Source organism: Lipophrys pholis, assembly GCF_963383615.2.
Source record: "Lipophrys pholis genome assembly, chromosome: 8".
Taxonomy (NCBI): domain Eukaryota; kingdom Metazoa; phylum Chordata; class Actinopteri; order Blenniiformes; family Blenniidae; genus Lipophrys; species Lipophrys pholis.
Window position 1 is genome coordinate 20,734,146 of NC_137630.1, and position 20,120 is coordinate 20,754,265.

At 46.7% G+C, this 20,120-nt stretch overlaps 1 protein-coding gene across 1 annotated transcript in view; it reads left to right on the forward strand.

Annotated features, from left to right (window-relative positions):
* The window catches only part of zbtb46 (zinc finger and BTB domain containing 46), a gene marked incomplete at its 3' end in the record, with an annotated part of 82,211 nt that extends 62,559 nt beyond the window's left edge, over nt 1–19,652 (forward strand). The window contains exons 4-6 of the mRNA XM_080468865.1: nt 5,983–6,264; nt 17,749–17,924; nt 19,212–19,652. Coding sequence (XP_080324991.1) covers nt 5,983–6,264; nt 17,749–17,924; nt 19,212–19,652 — 899 coding nt within the window. The remainder of the gene's footprint in view (nt 1–5,982; nt 6,265–17,748; nt 17,925–19,211) is intronic.
* Nucleotides 19,653–20,120: the final 468 nt, after the last annotated feature.

Below are 20,120 nucleotides of genomic sequence, written 5' to 3' on the forward strand. Positions count from 1 at the left end.
ATTTTAAGTGCATCACGTCTGAATAACTCAATAGAGCCGGCTATTGTTGATAATCTGCTGTGCTTTCATTTGACAACTCTAGTAAACTGCTCCACAAAACAGCAATGGTTTGCCGCTGTAAAAACTTGCGTCAAATATTTGAATAAAGAATTTGGGCTTATTATTACCCTGCAAATTCGGGAAGAAGTTCTCTTTTTAAGTCACTCTTCACTGGAATAAATGGTGTGCTGTCGTCAACACCAGGCAAGTCAACTTTATTTGTGCAGTTCACAGGCGACACTGTTGATCTGAAGTGCTTCACAGCAAACGCAGGGGAACCAAAACGGAAGAAAATAAGAGAGGTAAATCCTGAGAAGAAAATGCTGGGGGGGGTGGCGGGGGGGGGTGTAAACAGTCCAGAACAAAAGGCACTCAGAGAGTAATTGGGACTGATGAGCGCCATCCTTGGCTGGTAAATGTTTTATCAGTTAGCTTGACACCTACAGTGGGCCGACGAATGTGCCAATGCATTTTGTTGTGCTATTTTCTGGTGTGATCACCCGCAGAACACGATGAGAAGCGGATCATACCTGTAACAAAGAATATCTGCTCCTCCGAGCGTAAAAAGCACTGAATAAGGTAACTGCAGCCTGTTGCTGACATCACAATCAGTCACATCCTGATGCAAAGGCTCCCCCGCTCGTATGATGGCATCTTGTGGATGTGTAGAGATTCTGTCTCCAAGTGTGCGAGGGCAAAAACGCAGGAGGGAGAAAAAAAAGGAAGCTTTTTCAAATTTTGCTTTTACTGTAGACATACTCAAACACGCTCGCTCGTTCGCCCCCACCGTTACTACCCACCCCATCCTCCCACAGCCTCTGTAACCTCCCCCTCACCTCTCCTCGCTTCCCCTTCACTCACCCACCCACCCACACTCCATCACCCCACCGTCCACCTCTCACCCCTCCACTCTTGCAATCGTTGTGCTCCTCTTCTCTCCTCTCCTCCCCTCCACCCACACTCTCTCTTTTCCTCCGAGCCCCCAGCAGTACCACCATCACTACCAGCACCATCATCTCTCTCTCTCTCTCTCTCTCTCTCTCTCTCTCTCTCTCTCTCTCTCTCTCTCTCTCTCCTCTCTCTCTCTCTCTCTCTCTCTCTCACTCTCTCTCTCTCCTGTCCTTTACCACTCTCTTCCCTCTGTCCCTCCCTCCTCTAAAGCCTTCAGGCTCCGCTTGATTTATGCTTGCCCTCCCTATCCACACCCCCCCACCACCCGCCCACCCTTCCCTATCTCTCCTGGAGGTTGTGGCCCGGCTAGTCCCTAAAAACAACAGAGAGATTGAGAGAAAGAGGGGGAGAGAGAGAGAGAGCGCAAGAGAGAGAGAATAACAGCCTCTTTTACTTTCCGTCCTCCCTCTTTTTTAACCCAGCATTTTTTTCATTCCCCTCTCCCACACTGCTTTTTAAATTGCCTCTGAATTCTTGAGCTGTTTTAGTGCCTCACTCCCCCTTCTCGGCTGAAATTACTTTTTTACCCTCTCAAACTCTGGCATGCTGAGGAAGCAAGTTCCACCTTCCCTCCTCTCTTTGTCCACTCGAGGACAAACACGCACTAATCACACGTACAGCGTTTGGAGGCAGTGTTGTGACAAAAGGTGAGCGAGAGACTTTCATTTTCCCGTCTGGAGGCATGATGCTGGTGTGTTGCGTACGGACGGCACAGCAAGCAGAGGAATCCTGTGACAGCACAACTCTTGTAATGCCTTGTCCTTTTCAACCTCGGGCCGGCCGAGCCATTAACCGGGCCGACTCGGGGCACAGCTTCTTTTCTGTGTCTTTCACAGCGGCGCACGCACACATATGCACACAGAAACGCACAGTGAGAGAGTCTTTCTCCTTTGTTTGCACTCTTCCATACTCAAACATGCACACAAGCCCTACTTTCTTCCCTGACAGCTCTCTTGTGGTCGACAAGCCTCAGTAACTCGTTGCTTAACCACCCTGGACTTCTCCTCTCCATTGTGGTTGGCTACTGTCTCTGTTGATTTGAAGGCGTGGTGAGTTGGGCAAGTGCATGTTTGTGTGACTCAAGGTGTTGAAGGAGTGTGTCCATCGGCCGACCCATGTGTGTATGCATGAACACATGACATTTTATAATTATTACTGCTTATCTATGAAAACCTGCAACCTGGGGGGAAATAGAAACCCCCACATGCAGCAACGTGAGAGCAGGGAGGCATTACCAGAAAGAAACACACACACACACACACACACACACACACACACACACACACACACACACACACACACACACACACACACACACACACACACACACACACACACACAACTTCACATCCACAGAATCAGAACAGAAGTTCAAAGGTCAAATCAGGTCAACTGACCCCTCCCTCCCTTTTCAGGTCCTCATGTCTCTCTCTCTTTCTCTCTCTCGCTCTCTCCTCCTCTTTACTGCGCCAAAGCGCGCACTCTCTCTCTAATAACACAACTCCCCTCGTGAAACACACTCACACCACTCAGATATACAGTGCAGCCTCCAACCACAGCGCATAAAGCTGTATCGTGTCTCCATTAGCTGTAACTCTCTCAATGGATGATAAACGCCGTATTCCTCACAATGCATTTGAAGTATAGTTCAACGCGCACATCCTTTAGTCTGAGGAAAGTCTTATTCCTCCTTTGCGTTTCCTCACTCAAGCCCCTACATAGCTTGCAGCATCATGCACACGTAAACACACCGATAGGAACACACACACACACACACACACACACACACACACACACACACACACACACACACACACACACACACACACACACACACACACACACACACACACACACACACACACACACACACACACACACACACACACGTGAACAAAGAGAACCACCATTTCCACATATTTGTCTCTCCTTTTAAAAGGGGGTTTTATTTAGCATAAATGTTGAAGCCAAGGGTGCCTGGCTACCATGGCAACCAAATTAAACGGAGGATCTCTTCAGAAAGCAGAAATCTAAATTATTCGGACTCTTTTATGAAGGGGAAAATGAAAATTCCCTTCACTGTACATGGACCGCTGCACTGTAAAGGCAGAAGAAAGGATGAGAAAAAAAGATGAGAAAAATGCTATTGTTTTTTTTTTTGTACCTGACCATGTGGTTCAAAGGCATATTCCCTGGCATTGAAATTCATAGGTTGTCTCATGACAACTGCAATGTTAACACTCAGCACTTGCCCACAAAGGAATGATGTAACCACAGTGTCTGTAAAATTCTGGATAAACCTATTCCCTTTGAAAGACAGCACAATATGTGTGTCTACAAATCCTCGACCAAACCAAGCCACACGTATGATGAAATCCATAAGCTGCGTGCATAGGATTAGGTGCGAGTGTTTCTGGTGTGCTAAATGATTTTATCTGTCACAACAGGATGAGGTTTAAGTAACACACCATCTACGTAGGCCCCCATAAAGCTTACATAAGTGAAGGGGGATTACTTCGCATATTCCGTTTATTTGGTGCGAAAGCCTGTTTGCGGTCAGCTGAATACTAATTTCTAATATCTCACACTTACTGTTGAATAGCACGACGCAAGGAAACAGTCTTCTGAGCAGGACTAAGTGACTTTAGTATTTTGGTACAAAAACTGAAGTTTTGATTGATTGTCAACAAAAAATAAATAAAAAATTGTGAGGCAATCTTCTTCCTGTAACTTTGCCACTGGATCTGTTTGAGTGTGACCGAAACATTGTTACTGTATGACTGTGAGGGGGGGCGGACATGTTCCATCTGTACATGCATGCGTCCAGGGGATGCTGGGAAAAGAGGTCAGGGGTCATTCACTCATCCAATGAACAGATGAGTGGAGGGAGATAGGGGTCAGAGATGACCCTCTCTTTGCTCTCTCCTTCGTTTACTCTCCCTCCATTTGTCTGCCTCCTCTTTTTCCGTGTGTGTGTGTGTGTGTGTGTGTGTTGTTGTTGGCCAACAGCAGATCTATGTTATTGATTGACTCCTGTGGCTGCTGGGCTGCCCACTGAAGGAGGGGGCAGAGCTCTAATGAATTCCTGCACCTCGTGCCCCTTGCGCCAACCCCTACACCCCCTCCTTAATTAACTTTGTGTGTGTTTGTGTGTGCGTGTGTGATGGGGGCGTGCGTGGATGCATGCGTGTGTGTCTTGTGTGTATCTTCTGTGTGCTTCCTCCACAGCTCAACACCCCCGCTTCTGCACTCCCCTGCCTTTTTTTCTCCGTTATCTCATTCTCTCTCTCTCTCTCTCTCTCTACCCTGCCCATGCCTCTTCTCTTCATGTCGTTTCTTTTACATCTTCTGATGTGTTTTCCAGTACTTTGACGACCGCTGATGACTTCGTATGTGTGTCACTTATCTGTCGCGCCCCATCTCCTTCTCCCCCGTCCTCCATATCTGCCTCATATCTCCACACCTTTCAGATCCATGTGCGACTGTGCATACAGAGCGTGGATCCATCCATCTGATCTGCGATCATTCATCAGTAGTGAACATGAAAAATGACTGACAGCATGTGTGTGACAGAGTGAGAGAGAGAGCCGGAGAGAGTGAGTGGTCAACACTGACCTAGTAGGCTGTGAAAAAGGCTGTATACCCATCGGTATTCCAGACGTGGAGGCAAACTACTGTCTCTGTCACCTTGACTCCCCCTGCTGCAGACTGGGCTGCACAGGAAACACTTAGCACTACCTGACTGTAGTTAAAATGGACAAGAGGGGTATTTTGTTTCCTCACCTCATTTTATGTTTTCCTCAATATTTATTTCAACTTTTTTTTTGTTTTGGAACCATTCCATATTCGCATGCCCTCACATCACCTCAGTGCCCGTCCTTAAGGTCGAAGCGTATTTTATTTATGAAGGGGACACGGCGCGTTAATGAACACTTCACTTTGTTCATCCCCTATTAGCCTTCAGTCTGATCCCAGCTGTCACTGCATGAGCTCTGCAGAACAATAGAGTTCTACATTAGGATGTCAGAAGGTTTCTGTCCAGAACAATCCCAGATAATTGTGTACATATCCCCCTTTAAGGAGACACGCATGTCTGCATTAGCGCTCAGAAGTCTGCGCGTGTTTGTCTTAGGTGTAGACAAGCCATTCCTTCAAAGTCTCTAAGCCAGTGCTGTGCCTGCTGTGTATTTTTGTCTAAGTCTTTGTTTGAGAAAGCAACCTGTCATCAGTTAAATGTCAATTAGGAGGCAATGAAAGTGTGTTTGTCCGTGTTTGCGCGTGTGCGTTTGTTGTCTGTGTGTGCCTGAGCTGTCGTCAGCAGTGTGGTCTGACAGTCTCGTAGATCTACAGTGGAACCTCCAGCGACATGTCTACCGCTGACAGCTTCTCTCTGCTTTCAGCGACTCTGATGGCTAAACGTGCACACACACACACACACACACACATACACACACACATACACACACCACGTCTGCGTCTGCCTTTCTCTGTCTCTCTGGTTCTCGCCGTCTCTTTATGATCTCCCTGTATTTTTGTTGACTGGTGATGATGAGGTATGTTAAGGAGTCGAGGAGCGAAGGAGATGAATCAGAGCAGTGACGCGTCGGTAGTCGCTACCAAAAACACAGGGTGTAAACGATGACTTGGTTGAGAGGTTTCAAGAAGAATTGGTTTAATAGTTAAGTTTTTTTCTTTTTCTTTTTTTTTTTTTTTGTTATGCCTGTCAGGTGAAGCCCTTCAGGTGACAGCTTTTCACACTGTGTTGTGCTTTGTTTTGGTTGTCCGGCCCTTTTTTCTTCACTTTGAAGACATTTCACAAAGCAGAGAGTGACAGGACTTTCATCCTATCGAAAAGCATATAATCTCTTAAATTAATTAAAACGCTGAAATGTTTTGAGGCATTTTAACTTAACACCCACTTGAATTCAGCTTTGTGCTTGAACAGAGGAGCCTCACCCATCTCCATTTGTTTTCTGTTTTTCTTTTATTCAGGGGCAGACGTGACCGAGCCCAACAGCTCAGACAGCCGCGGCGAACGCCTCGACTTCTTCCTCAAGCAGGAGGAACCTCTTCCCACAGAGCCCAACTTTCTGGGTGCCAACGAATCGGAGGAGGCCGGGGTAGGAGCCGGGGGCGGAACCATCTCCTCGGTAGCCAATCTGAAGGCCGCGCTGATGAGTAAGAACAGCCTGCTGTCGCTGCGGGCTGAGATGATGGGCGATGATAACCCCTTGCTGTACGAGTACCTGCCCAAAGGAGGACACTCCCTGTCTTGTAAGTCACTATTTACTAACACAGCGCTCACACTGATTACTATGCACACATGCAACCAACCACACATTTCAGATCAAACCGCATCCGAGCAAACTATCTTGGTTCTTTGTGTACCTGCTGAGGTGGTCACCTGTAACGTACAGGCTGGGTGACCCGCCTGTAGCATGAGGTTTTCTTTCCTCATCATACATTGTATTTGGATATCTCTGAATGCATGCGCATGTGCGTGTGTATGTGTGTGGTGGCTCTCGAGTGTGAATCCAGTTTGTGCGGCAGTGCCAGCGATGACTAGTCAGCAGTGACTCAGTGAGAGAACATTTTGCTGGGATCGCTCTTGCTGTCTTGAGAAAATTTGTTTGGTTTTTTAATGTGACAGTTTCTTTGTGCGTATCAGTGGGTCCGGGGTTGTATTTCACAGCAGTAAAATAACACAACAGAACAACAGCAACTGTTCAGATATTAGTAACTTCGTGGACTCAGATTTACAGTGACGCTCTGCGTGCCGTGGAAAGCACCTTTAAAATCAGTAATGAGCATTCTCCTGTGATTTTATGCCAAGAAGTAACACGGAGACCACAAACAAAGAAATGTGATGTTGTGTCAGATAAACACAATTACAGTAAGCCAGTTAGATGTACGCTAAAATATTTGTCTGTCACAAAATCCCTGTTTTTGTTAGTCATTATGTGTGAATTGTTTTTGTGCTTTGAACAAGCTTCATTCTGCTTTGGAGTGTACAATTTTCTGCTTATCAGTATTGAGTGACACACTTACAAAAGCTGACATGATCCACTCACATCCACCTGCGTTGTGGAGTAAACCGTTCTCTTATCGCATCGTATTAGATCAATAAGCAGCCACATTTTCTGTTTAATTTGTCAATGTTAATGAGACATTTTTTTTTCCCTTCGTTCAGTCATTTCTCTTTGCCTTGCAGTGAGGGTGTTAAAGTGTGTGTGTGCATGTGTGCACGAGTGTATATTTATTTGCTTGAGCCCATGTTCGCGTGGGCACGCGCGTGTGTGTGTGTGTGTGTGTGTGTGTGTGTGTGTGTGTGTGTGTGTGTGTGTGTGTGTGTGTGTGTGTGTGTGTCCCCAACTCCTAGGTTTGTTTCTTTTGCTTTTACTGGCTTGTAATTGGCTCTTTTGTCCCGAGTTCTGCCTGTTTCTGTGAGCCGAAGAAAAGCAAAAGAAGGGTACAACTCCGAGCCCAGCCGTGTCTTTTGAGTTGAGCCCCACTCACCTACCAAAATAAAAGACGGGGACGGGAGCAAATAGAGCAAAGCGCACGTTCGCTGTCGCGTGCACTCGCTCGCGCACATCACATCACATCACCCCTTTTGTGTGAGTGTTAAGTGTGTGGGATTGAAATGTTTCTGTTGGCTTAAAAGAGGAGAATCAGATGCTGTCACAGCAGAGATAGACAGCCTTACAAGCCTCCGAAAAGAGAAGAAGAGGATTTTTGGTACGCACTCAGACTTTACAGCTACTAAACCTTGGCTATATGAAAAAGACATTTTTGGGAATCCACTGAATGTTAATCATTTACTCCTGGTATGGAAGGAAATATGTTGAATGAGCCCTCAATCTGTATTCCACTTGTCACCAGAAAAGCCTCAGGGTGGATTTTCTGGTTAGCCAAACCCTATTTTTTATTCCCTACACAATAGGGGTTGGGGAAATGTGCCTGTCGAAATGGCCAACAAGCTCCCCTCCCACCCCGGGTCCGTCCCTGTGTCTAAATGAGGACAGAAGATAAACAAACACTGTACCTCAGATTACTGGGCGGAGGATAAGTCTGCCTGGTTTGACAGATCACTGCTTCTCGCCTCCCTCCCTCCGTCCATTCAGCCCTTTTCCCCTTCGCTGTGCTCTCCTCCCTGCTTCTCCTTCACCCCTGCTTAACATCCTTCCTGTCCTTTTTTTCCCTCCTGTACTCCCCCTCACATCATCCCTCCCTCCTTTTCCTCCATCTATTTCTCCTTCACCCCTCCTTAACACTCATCCCTCACAGTCTCCCTCGCTCCCTCCCCTTCTGGCCGGCTCCTGCAGTTCCTCCTTATTTGTCTCACTCCTGTCTCTTTCCCCCTCTTTTACTTCAGCTGTGGAGCATCAAAGCATGTTGGTTTAAAATCCTGGGAAAGTATTGATCTGGGCACCGAGGAGGTAGAGCAAGGTCACCTGGCCCAATTCAAGAGAGACTACAGAATATCAGCAAAAGGCCTTGACATAGAGCTTCTGTCTCCCACTCTTTCTCCTCCTCTTCTTTCTCCACTTCTTTCTTTTCAGTATAATTGACTGTTTAATAAAACATTCCTCGTTGGAAGATTCATACATCCAAACCCACACTAAACTGAAAATCAGTGTTTTACAGTTCAGCTGCTGAACACCTTTCTCCCTCCCAGCAAGTGGAGATGATTCGACCCTCACCTTGTTGATGGAACGTGCAATTCAAATGCACAGCTTCTTCTGTGTCTGCGATCCTTTGCATGGGTCACGGACTGCACCCCCCCCCTTTGCATACAGAATGCCAAAATACAGTGAAGTCTGTCGGTATGTCAATCAGCTCCCAATTAGGATCATTGGGATTTGGCCCCACTACACCTCTGTGCATCAGACAGTCAATGCCAGACGATGGATTTTGCAGGACACACACTCGCGCACAGGCACATGCACGCACACGCACACACACACAGTCACTGTGTAGAAGCTGTAAAGAACATCCAATTAAGTATAGGTATCATACTGACATTATTGAACTTTTCTCTCCTCTGCCAGCTCCCATCACTTCACATCTACTTTTGAAAATCGAGTCACCCTGTACAATAGTTCCCAGTGGCTCCATAGCTGCTCTCCAGAGATTTTCTGGATTTATTTATCATTGTGACACATTTCTCTCCTTATCCAAGCTGTTCATATTGTATGAGCACGCCACAGCGTTGGTCTTTCGTTCTGCAAAGCAAAAGGAAAAGAAATGGTTAATGTGCGGGTACTGTATCGATACAGGAGATGAAAAATAACTCCCGTCTGGTCTTGAGGTTTTCCAATAAAGGTCACCTATTCCACGTTAAATATAAACTTTTTGAAACTACTGGGAAAAAGTCCTACCTTCAGGGTGAACATAAAGGATCTGAAATGTGGATCTAAATTCAGGATCTGTCTCTCATCCGATTTCTTTTAAACAATAAAAAATATATAAAAAATAGAGAAACTGTGCAGAGGTTTGCATCAACGCTTTTTGTTATGGTGCCACTAACTGTAGTTACATGGGCAACATCTCATGCGATTTAACACAGATCTGATAAAAAAGTGCGTCTGATTAGATTGACCGTATTTGACTGAAGTTACGGTGGCATAAGGGAGATCGGGGTCTACGTAAAGGGCACATCTGATTGCTTCCTACTGTTGGAGATTTATGCGGTTGTTGGTCACGTAACATCAGCATGTGACTCTTCACGCACGCTGTTGTGAAAGGGACAACAGTGGCAAAGCTCAACTGGTCAATTCTGTTCTTAAACACAAAGCTTCTCTGGTGTTGCTGTTTCAAAAGAAACTCCACATGTCTGACTTCAACACTGACCTTCTTCTGGGTAAAACTGGACATGGGATCGTGTGCACATGTCACAAACAGCCGACATCACGGTGCAATGCATCATGGGACAGATCCACTGACTGATTTAAAAACGTTATTCTGATATCTGATCTCAGAGAGAGTGGTCAGTGAAAAAACTGAGCTAAATAATCGCAGCATATCGGGAGCAGGAAGTTTTCCACGGAGGAGGAGTGTTTGCAGGTTCTATTTTCTTTCCTACACAGTCATTCTGAGTTTGAGTAAATCAATTATTCTACGTGATTGCTCTTTTCTTGTTTTTCCTCCTGCTTGTGTCACTGTGCACTGAGTCAGTCTGTTGTTTCTTGTGCTCTTTACAGCTCACCAGATACCACTGCAATTTAAAAAAAAAAAAAAAAAACATTGCAAAATGTGTAGTAGCTTGTTGCATTTCAGCAAGAGGCTTCAACTAAACTACTGTTGCACACGGCTGACGTAGTTATTCCATAATATCCCCTCCTTTTTTTTTTTTGTTTTGTTCCAGAAGTGTCTCCTGCCAGATTGCCATTTGTTAATGAGCTGTTTCCTCTCACCTGTAGCTCATCCTTCTACTCCTCCTCGCCCATATTGTTGTTTCTCCTGTCACTACCGGGGTCGGGAATAAGAGATGTGTGTGCTCTCAGTAAGTGGGAGTGGGGAGTGTCGGGCGCGGTAGTTTAACATTCCAGGAATCCGTCCACGCTCGAGCCTCATGCTTGTGTGAGTCTGTCCGTTTTGCAGAGGAGGGCAATGAATGGCTAACCCACTGCATAACTCTGGAGACATTCCCCAAAATGCTGCCCACACTCGCACACTGTCTGAAATAACCTGCGATGCATTATACTTTGATTAATACGCACTATTAATCAAAGCAGAAAAGGAGGGAAGAGAAGATAAAGAGATGCACTCACAGTACCAGCTAATGGTGATATTAATGTAGCATAAAAAGCTTCTGTATGAGTAGATATGGGAAGCTAAAGTCTCTGCGAGAAATGTGAAATTCTTCATCCTGCTCGCCTTAACTTGTTGCTGGTAAACATCTTACATGGTCGATGCAGTCGTCCTTTACCCTGCGTGTACAAAAAGTCTTCACTTGAGCTGCAAGATGGCTCCTCTCCAAAACAATCTCCCTCCACGCTACAGAGGATCCTCAAGCCCTCTCTTTATATGCATTTTACTTGCTCACACACACACACACACACACACACACACACACACACACACACACACACACACACACACACACACACACACACACACACACACACACACACACACACACACCCGCTGCCATCCTCTGCGCACGCATGTGGGTGGAAGGAGAAGGAGAGCAGAGGAGCGAAAGAGAAAAAGAGAGAGAACGAGAGAAGAGAAGCCCTAACCCTTTCCCCTTGGCTGGTGGAAAGTGAAACTTCAGAGTTTTTCTTCCTCCCCCTCTCCACAGTGTTTGATAGTGTAGCACTGGCAGCCTCTGTGTGCCCCCCTGCCCACTCTCTCCCGTTGTGTTCTGGTGGCCAGCTGCTAGCAGAGTTGCAGTTGTACGTGAGTGGGTGGGTGAGACTCGTTTCCTGTGCTCCTCAGGGCTCCGCTCCAACAACTACTGCAGCACGCTCCGGCCAGGGGCCACGGGGGCCACTATTCATAACAAACAGGGGACTGGCTCCTCTCCTCCTCCCCCTCCTCCTCCTCCTCCTCCTATTCCTCTTCTTCCTCCTCCTCATCCACTATCATCATCATCACCTCCACCACCACCATCATCAACATCAGCATACTGCCCACCCACTCCACCCACGCCACTGCACCCCTCCGAGCCTCGGCCCCTGGAGGCCCCCGGTCTGCGGGCTGGGGCAGCCCCGATCCGCTCAGAAGGATTGGACATGGAAGTGGGAGAGGCCCCCGAGGGCCTGGAGCCCTCCACCTTCCCTGAGGTAAGCGCACAGAGCCGCCTGGTTCAGCTCCAGGGCGGAGACTGTAGTCAGATAAAAGTTTTGAACAGTGAGTGCAGATGAGCCTCCAGAGGGCAGCTTCACCCTGCACGCGCACACACACACACACACACACACACACACACTGAGAGGGGATGAGAGGTGACGGGGAGTAGAAAGTGACCAGTGATACATCGGTGGGGGGGGGGGGGGGGGGGGGGGGGGGGCAAGATAAAATCAGGCTGGGGGGGTAAGTGTTTTTTTTTTAGCGAAGTACAGCAAAGTATTTTCTTACATGTGAGCGCATCGTTGCTCAACCCCTCTCCGTCTCTCAGTCTTTTTGTGGAATCTGGCATATTTCCTGCTACACTGGAGAAGAAATGCTGTCTGTTTTGTTTTGCTTTTTATTGTTTGCCTTTCTTTTCTGTATGCGGTGTTTGCTTTCCCTTCCTTTCAGATTGCCAGTTCCTCACTCTTGTCTCCCCGCTCAGATAATCTTTTAATATTACCAGACCTGAATTCACCTCCAAGCCCGGAGTTTTGCTCAGCGTTAGCAGCAGTGTAGTTTATAGTAGTTACATTTAAAATGACACATCGAGCCACAATGGCAGCATGTGCTTAGAGATGGCAGATAACGGGCAAGGTAGTGTGATGAGACTGACTACAATCAATACCCGTAGACAATGAGAGGTTTGCTCTCACAGCCCAGGAAATTGTTTGTTCTGCTCAGTGTGTGTGTGTGTGTGTGTGTGTGTGTGTGTGTGTGTGTGTGTGTGTGTGTGTGTGCGTGTGATCATGGCAAGATGAGCATGAGTAGACGTAAGTTTTTGTGCCAGTGTATGCATGTGTGTGCAAGTAAGCATTTAGAAGCAGCATTTGATATCAGTGGTCCTGCTTCCCAACAAGCTTCCCTATCTCTACGGACAAGCCATCTGTTTGCCCAGTGCATGGTGTTCTGTTCTTAGAGAGAAGGAGGAAGAGGAGGAGGAGGAGGAGGAGGAGGAGGAGGAGGAGAAGAGAGGGGCTGAGCAAAACGGGCAGGCGTGAAGGAATGGCAGGAGTGTGGATTAGATAAAGAAAGGATAGACTTTAGCCGGGGTAAAAATATAAGAGGAAAGAGTGGGGACGGGTTTTCGGTGCATCTCACTGAGACCGGAGGGAGAGTTTAGTGTGTGAATATCAGGCAGATAATATTATTAATACTGTAGATCAACATAAGTGCTCACCCTGCGTCCCATAAGGCAGCTGTAGCATCCGGAAAACTGTCAACTATTTACTTTCTTTGTTTGCACTCTAATCTCAAACCTGTCTTTAAATAATTATGACTTTGTTTTTCTTCTATTCTTTTTTGTTTTCTGTTTTTATGTCTTTGTTTCTCCGTGTATCTTTAAAAAAAAAAAAAACAAAAAAAAAAAACCTTGTCTCCACAGCTTGTATCAGCTTCCTGCTTCTTGCATGCCCAGACTACATTCCATACAGACTGTTTGAATGTGTGTGTGTGTAACATAACGGGATGTTTTTTGCTTACAGGAGAGCTCCAAAGACAAAGAAGACATGCAAGAATCCAGCACAGGTATGGTGGTTGGCTTTAAAAGTTGATGTCAATCTTGGCTCAGTGACATATATTTGTGGCTCCTGCACTATCCCTCTCACTTGTTCTCACTCTTTCAGCCCTGGAAGGAGACCAGTCTCCTGTCGAGGAGGATCAGATGGGCGAGGGGAGTTGTTCTGGTGGTTTGACTGTGCCTGCGTCATTGTCCGTGGCTGGCAGAGGGACTAAAGGGCTGCTGGTGCTGGGTGAAGAGGCTGGATCGGGGAAAAGAGCCCTGCCAGAGCACGGTGCCTGGCCCTCACAGGGGTTCGGCTGCTCTCTGTGCAAACGGCTGTTCAGCAGCCTGGAGCATCTCAGGGAACACGAGTACCGCCACACCCTGTCTCTCATGGCCTTATCCCTGGACTGGCCGAGTGTGCAGGGCCCCCACCACCAGCAGCCCGGCCACCAGACCCATCACCAGCCACAGTCCCAGCCTCTTCACTACTACCAGTCCCTCTACCGCCCCGCGGTGGCCGATCCTACGCCGGCGCGCTACCTCTGCTCCCAGTGCCCGGCCAGCTTCACCCTGAAGTCCAACGCGGATCGGCACGAGAAGACCATCCACTTCAAGAAGAAACTGATGCAGTGCGTGTACTGTCTGAAGCATTTCAGGGACCGCACAGACCTGCACAGGCACCTGTCGTCTGTGCACTCCAAAGAAAGAGAGCACACCTGCCCCGCCTGTGCCAAGGCTTTTAGCACCCAGAAAAACCTGGCCACACATGTCAAAGTGTGCTGTCAGGTGGGGTCGGTGCCAGGAGCTTTACTGGGTGGCGGCAGAGGGATGGAAATGTATCAGGGCGGGGCTGTAGACCCTCTGTGGCGGCTAACCCAGCAGATGAAAGTAGACAATCACAATCGCAGCATCAACGTAGAAAATTGAGAGGCGGCTGGCTACGCACACTCCGACCCGTCGTTCAGTGTTTGATTCTCACGTGTGTATTACGCTCATGCCAAAAATGCTCCGTGCTGTCATTGCACAATCAAGGGAAGCATTCCTTTTAAAATCAGTCAGTTGATGTTACGAATACCCGAGGAGACTTCTCTCTCTCTCTCGCTCTCTCTTCCTCTCTTTTTCTACTGCTTGTTAAATTTGATGTCACTATTTTTTAGGGATGACTTGCTACAAACTGACAACTTTCGTGTCGAAAATGCACACTTCCTATGCAAAACAGGTCTGTTTGAGCAAACTTTTAACTAAAATTATACGTGGTATTTTTAGAGTGTGTGTATAGTTTTTGTAAGCTGGGCCCACGTCAGGTGAATTACTTCCCACGGTGGTGCCGGGGTAAAGAGACATGGGGGTGTCTTTTTCCACCTCTCCAATCTTAAAGCACTTGTCTGGCTCTCTGTCGCCAGTCTGACTAAACTCTTCTCTCCTTTTTTAGGCAGAGAGATCCTTATCTGAGTGTCCACCCCTGCATCATGGGCACAAAGACATTCAGAGGAGTTCACATCATTCATTCACAGCCCACGCAACCACACCACCTGCAGGAACTCCGCAGCATTGCAACTGGAGAACAGAATGAGCGCCTATATACATTCATATCAATTATGCATTTATTCATACTACAAAGTTCTTTGACAAAAAAAAGAACATAAGAACAATCAGAGAAGCCAAACAGTGCTACACTGAGCCCAGAGCATTGAGATTAATGATTAAAAAAAAGATAGTGAAATATTAAAACTATAATAGCTTTAAAAATGAAGTGACAAAGACAAAATGTGAAATAAAAGATAGTATGAATCAAATCAATATATTGACAATAAATATTTCTGATGGAGGTGCACCTCAGTAAATATTGACACTGGTAGCTGCATTTTCCAATAAGCCACAGACAAAACTGTAGATCAGAAAAACAATTCTTGGCTGTTTTTTGGAATTCATTCGGACTCTTCCAACGATTCCAGTTAGAAGTAACTATTCCAGTGGTCAGCTGGACTCAGCAGCAGCTCGTCCTCAGTTGTTGGTCTGACGTGACTTCCTGGAGTGACGTCGGTGAGATCAGTGAGGATGAAGGTGAAGTGCTGAAAGAGACAAAGCCGGCTAAAAACAATGGATGAACAGCAGCTCAGAACGGGGGGTTGGGTGGTGTCATTTTCTTTCTCTCTTTCTCTCTCTTTCTGTTGTCCATCTCCTCTGTCCCTGATCCGTGTCTTGTAGTGGCTGAGTGTGGCTGGAGCCGGACGGTAATTGGTCCTTCACGGCTCCAGCCCCTCTTAACCCCTGACCTTTCTTCTGAAGAGGAAGTTGGGACCGAGGGGCAGACGCCCCTTTAAAACCAGGTGCGCTTAGTGGTGTCACAGCTTGCGGACCGATAATGGTCGTGGTTGTGAGGACAGGGAGGAAGATGAGGGATCAGCGGAGACAAGTAGGGGAAATCAAAGCAGGGAGTATAATAATAAGGGAGGTGGAGGATGTCGGCGAGCTAGGCGAGAATCAGCATGAATACTGGCCTCAAAATCACTGCTAATGTAAATTCACACCCATTTCTGCCAAAGTGTTCTCCTTGGAGTTTACTGCAGGCCTTTACGCCGCACCGAGATATTGTCTTGGTCGGGCCCACTTACAAAGGTTTTATTGTGTACACCCATACTGTGACTACTGGACCCAAAAGGGGGAGACATGCGCGCAGTGTTTACCTCCAATAATCACTTCAGCACATCGAACTGTAATTTCTATGTGCTCGGGAAGAGAACGGGTGTCTACCGGGAGTCTGGCCTCTTGCTGTTGTATGCGTGTGAGTGTGTGTGTGTGTGTGTGTGTGCGTGCGTGTGTGTACGTGTACGCGCGTGTCGATATAGGGAACTCCGAACTCCCAGATGCCAAATCCTTTCTTCTACAAAATCCCATTTTTTCAGGTAGTGGTTGTGTCCCAGCCAGCAAGCTGCAGCAGCCTCAGAGAAGTCAGGAACTCATCAGGAACTCTGCACAGTCAGTTTATTGAGCAGGAATGGAAAGTACTGTACCGTCATATTGAGTTGTTGTTGTAAATCTCGAAACGTACTTCGCTTTAGAATATGCTTCTCTTTTTTTTTTTTCTTTTTTTTTTTCTCTGAAACCCATGTACTGTAAAATAAAAACTGTACTTTTTTTCTAAACGGATGAGATTCTGCTTGTAGATTTTATTGCTGTAATTAAACTATGATGGAAAATGTGAAAACTTGGCTTCAGTTTTTCTCTTTTATGTAGGCGTGTGTGTTATGTGCACATTCACACGTTCACAATATCTCTCTCTTTCAGTTTTTGCGTTCTAACTTAACTCACTCTGTTGTGCAGTCCTTGTGTACGTGCATGTTTTTTTCTTTTTTTTCCTTCTTTTTTTTTCTTTTTTCTTTTTGATGAGCTGTCAAACGTTCAATCTGAGCAGAAGTCGATTTGCAGGCGGAGGTAATTATATTGTATCACTTCAAGCCTATAGTCCTTAACTTTGTGTTGACCCCGCTCCTAGATGTGTGTGTGTGTGTGTGTGTGTGTGTGTGTGTGTGTGTGTGTGTGTGTGTGTGTGTGTGTGCGTGCACAGAAATCCAGGCCTGATGTTCTGTGGTGAAAATATAAACTTTGCACAAAAACCACTGGAATCTTGTGTTTGGTAGATAATACCTCCCTTGTAACGATGTTGTTTGAAGCCTGTTCAGGTTCCTTTTTAAATGGTGATACACTTATAATGAAAACATGCATTTGTGGGATGAGTATTCGGCTTGGTCAATCTACTCATTCTGCTGTTGATGGTTTATTCGGTGGAGCAGATAAACGAGGGCTCTGCTGCTCACGCCGCAAAAGGGAAATATGCAGACTTTCCAACAGTGTACAACTGAGCACAAAAACTGAACCTACCAAACACATCTTTTCTGCTTTTTGTGCCGTTTTGACCAAACCCTCCCATCCATCGTTTTTGATTGGTCACGTTGATTCAAGTATTATTTGACAGGATCACTGACAGACTTCTGTACAAGATTGCGACACGGTGTTGATATTTGTTTCCTCCGCTTTGTGCTACTTTCTTCCCCCCCGTCTCTACCTGAGTGCGAGTGATGTTATTTTCTGAGTTTGTCTTTCCGTCTGTGCTTTCGCCCTCCGCGGTAGAGACCTTCCAGAGCGACAGACTGACTGTTGTGCCATGTGTTTATAGTATCTCTTTGCCTTTATTGCTTTAGTATGGAGGAAGAGCTGTTGCCAGGGCAACTGTAGCTTTGACTGGGATTGGGGTGGCCATGGGAATTGATGGTACAGTTCTAGACCACGCCGCTAATTAAATGTAATAACTGCAAAAGTGACGTCTCGGTTTATATAAACAGGCTTCATTCAGCTCTAATCTTTTTTTTTTTCTTCTTCTTCTTCTTCTGCTTCCCTCTCCTCCTTGTCTGTCTTCACAGTGAACGACTTCACGGTGATCCGTAAAAAGTTCAAGTGCCCCTACTGCAGCTTCTCCGCTATGCACCAGTGCATCCTAAAGAGGCACATGCGCTCCCATACCGGCGAGAGGCCCTACCCCTGTGAAATCTGTGGCAAGAAGTTCACCAGACGGGAGCACATGAAGAGGCACACGCTGGTGAGTGCAGCTGTACTGCGGATGGCCTTGTCTCGAGAGTGAATTAAAACATACAAAAGATAAATCAATGATGAGGAGCGCACGCCGCTGCGGCGCTTATCACTTCTGCCTCAAAGCAATGGTTTCCGTTGTCTTACGAAAAAACACGCGCTTCGCCCCGCAGGCATGTACGTGGCTGTGTGTGAGGGTGTCTGTCTCTCTGTGTTTGTATTGTGACGAGCTGACAGTTGCGGAAGCCGCTGGAAGAGGAAACAAACTTGTTGAGTTACTGAAGATAAAATGTAGTTTTACAAAGTAGTAACTCTTTAAAAGATTACTTTTATTTCCCCCGTTCAGGCTTTTCTGAACACGTAACACCGGGCTTACTCGTTAGGCTGTCGGATAGTTGGAGGAAAATCTTCAATAATCTGGATGGAACTCTATGACTGCTGCAGTGAGAACTAATACTTATTAAATATGGTTTTCATATGTACATCGATTGGAAAAAATGCAGCCCATCTTTTATGATAACTTCACACGGTCTGATGTGGCGTAAAGATGTTTTTTAGGCCTGTTTCAGTTCATTATTAAAGTCTTTCCGGCTGCACATGCTCTTGCTTTTTCTTAAAAAGAAATAATTGAATGCACTAATGACAAGAAGAAGAAGCATCCAGCTGAAATAACTCAGTGACGCGTCAACAGCAGCATCACAGGTACAGTGACTGTGGGCTGATGCAGTAATACTGACAATAACAGCTTTCATGTTGCTGACAGGCATCAATTTAGGAATATTGCGGCGCTCCTGAAACAGGAGTTGAGTGATATAGTAACTCAGACACAAACAGTCGGGCTTGTTCGCTGGGCCGAGAGCGACAGCAGCCTCACAAATGTAATTCGAAAGAGTAACGAGGTGGCGAAACTGGTTAGAATTCCATAATATTAAACACTGACTAATGAATTACTGCCCAAAAAAGAGGCGTTAAAATTAAGGTGTTGCTTTATGCCACATTATTCTCAACACGGATATCGACCATTTTCACACTTTGGTTTACATTGAAAAAACCTGAAGATTTCCATCACAACATGTCTTTATTTCTCTTTTAAATGGAGACTTAAGGGTTCATTAGGGAAATTAAGAAAACTAGTATTTTCTTCAACACTATGAGATCTACCAAACACACTTTTTTGTGTGTTTTTATGTAAAACTATGAAACCGTGTGCTCAAGTTGTATTGTGCTTTTGGTTTTTGTTTGACTTAATCCAGAAATATTGACAGTGAAATGACGGTGACATGTCTCCATCCTGCAGGTCCACAGCAAGGACAAGAAGTATGTTTGTAAAGTGTGCAGCCGAGTCTTCATGTCGGCGGCCAGCGTCGGCATCAAACACGGCTCCCGACGTCACGGCGTCTGCGCCGACTGCTCTGGCCGGGGCATGGCGGCGCTGCTGGACCACAACGGGGAGGTGGGCGGCGACATCTCCCCGGAGGAGGAGCTGTATCCGGGCGATCGCTTCCACGACGACCAGGCGGAGTGCGACGGCGACGGGGAGGGGGAGGAGGAGATGATGGTGGAGGGGGACGCAGAGATGCTGGGCGAGGGGGAGGAGGAAGGGGGGAAGTGGAAGGACTCAGGGATGAGCGCCGAGGCACACGGAGCACTGGACAATGAGAAGGAGGAGAGCGACTCCTCGGCACAGGAGGGCGAGCAGCAGAACGGGAGCGAGCGGGACTTTTCCTGGATCTCATAGAATCTGTCCGGCTGCCCGTTTTTTTTCGACCAATCGGAAGATCTTCTGTGATCTCAGGCAGAATCCTCTGCTCTCCTTTACCCACCGTCCCTCTGTGGGCAGGCCTTCCTCTCAGTGGAAATGCTGTAGGGTGACGCGCGACAATGATCTTAGACCAATCTGAGTAACACACACACACACACACACACACACACACACACACACGCACACACACACACGCACACACACCCACTTCGCTACTCCCAACCTTGACTGCCATAGTAGAAGACGAGCGATGAAGATGGCTCAAGTGCGAGGCTTTTTTCTGCTTACCTCCTTTACTTCTGATGCAGTGTTTTGTGTTTCTTTTTCTTGAGGGTTCAGGCCAGAGTCCAGTAGTTTTTCTACTCTGTCACAACAGGAATCAGCGAGGACGCTGCCAAGGACGCGGCCGACGCTAGACTGCAACTTTGTCTGTTTGCCATCACA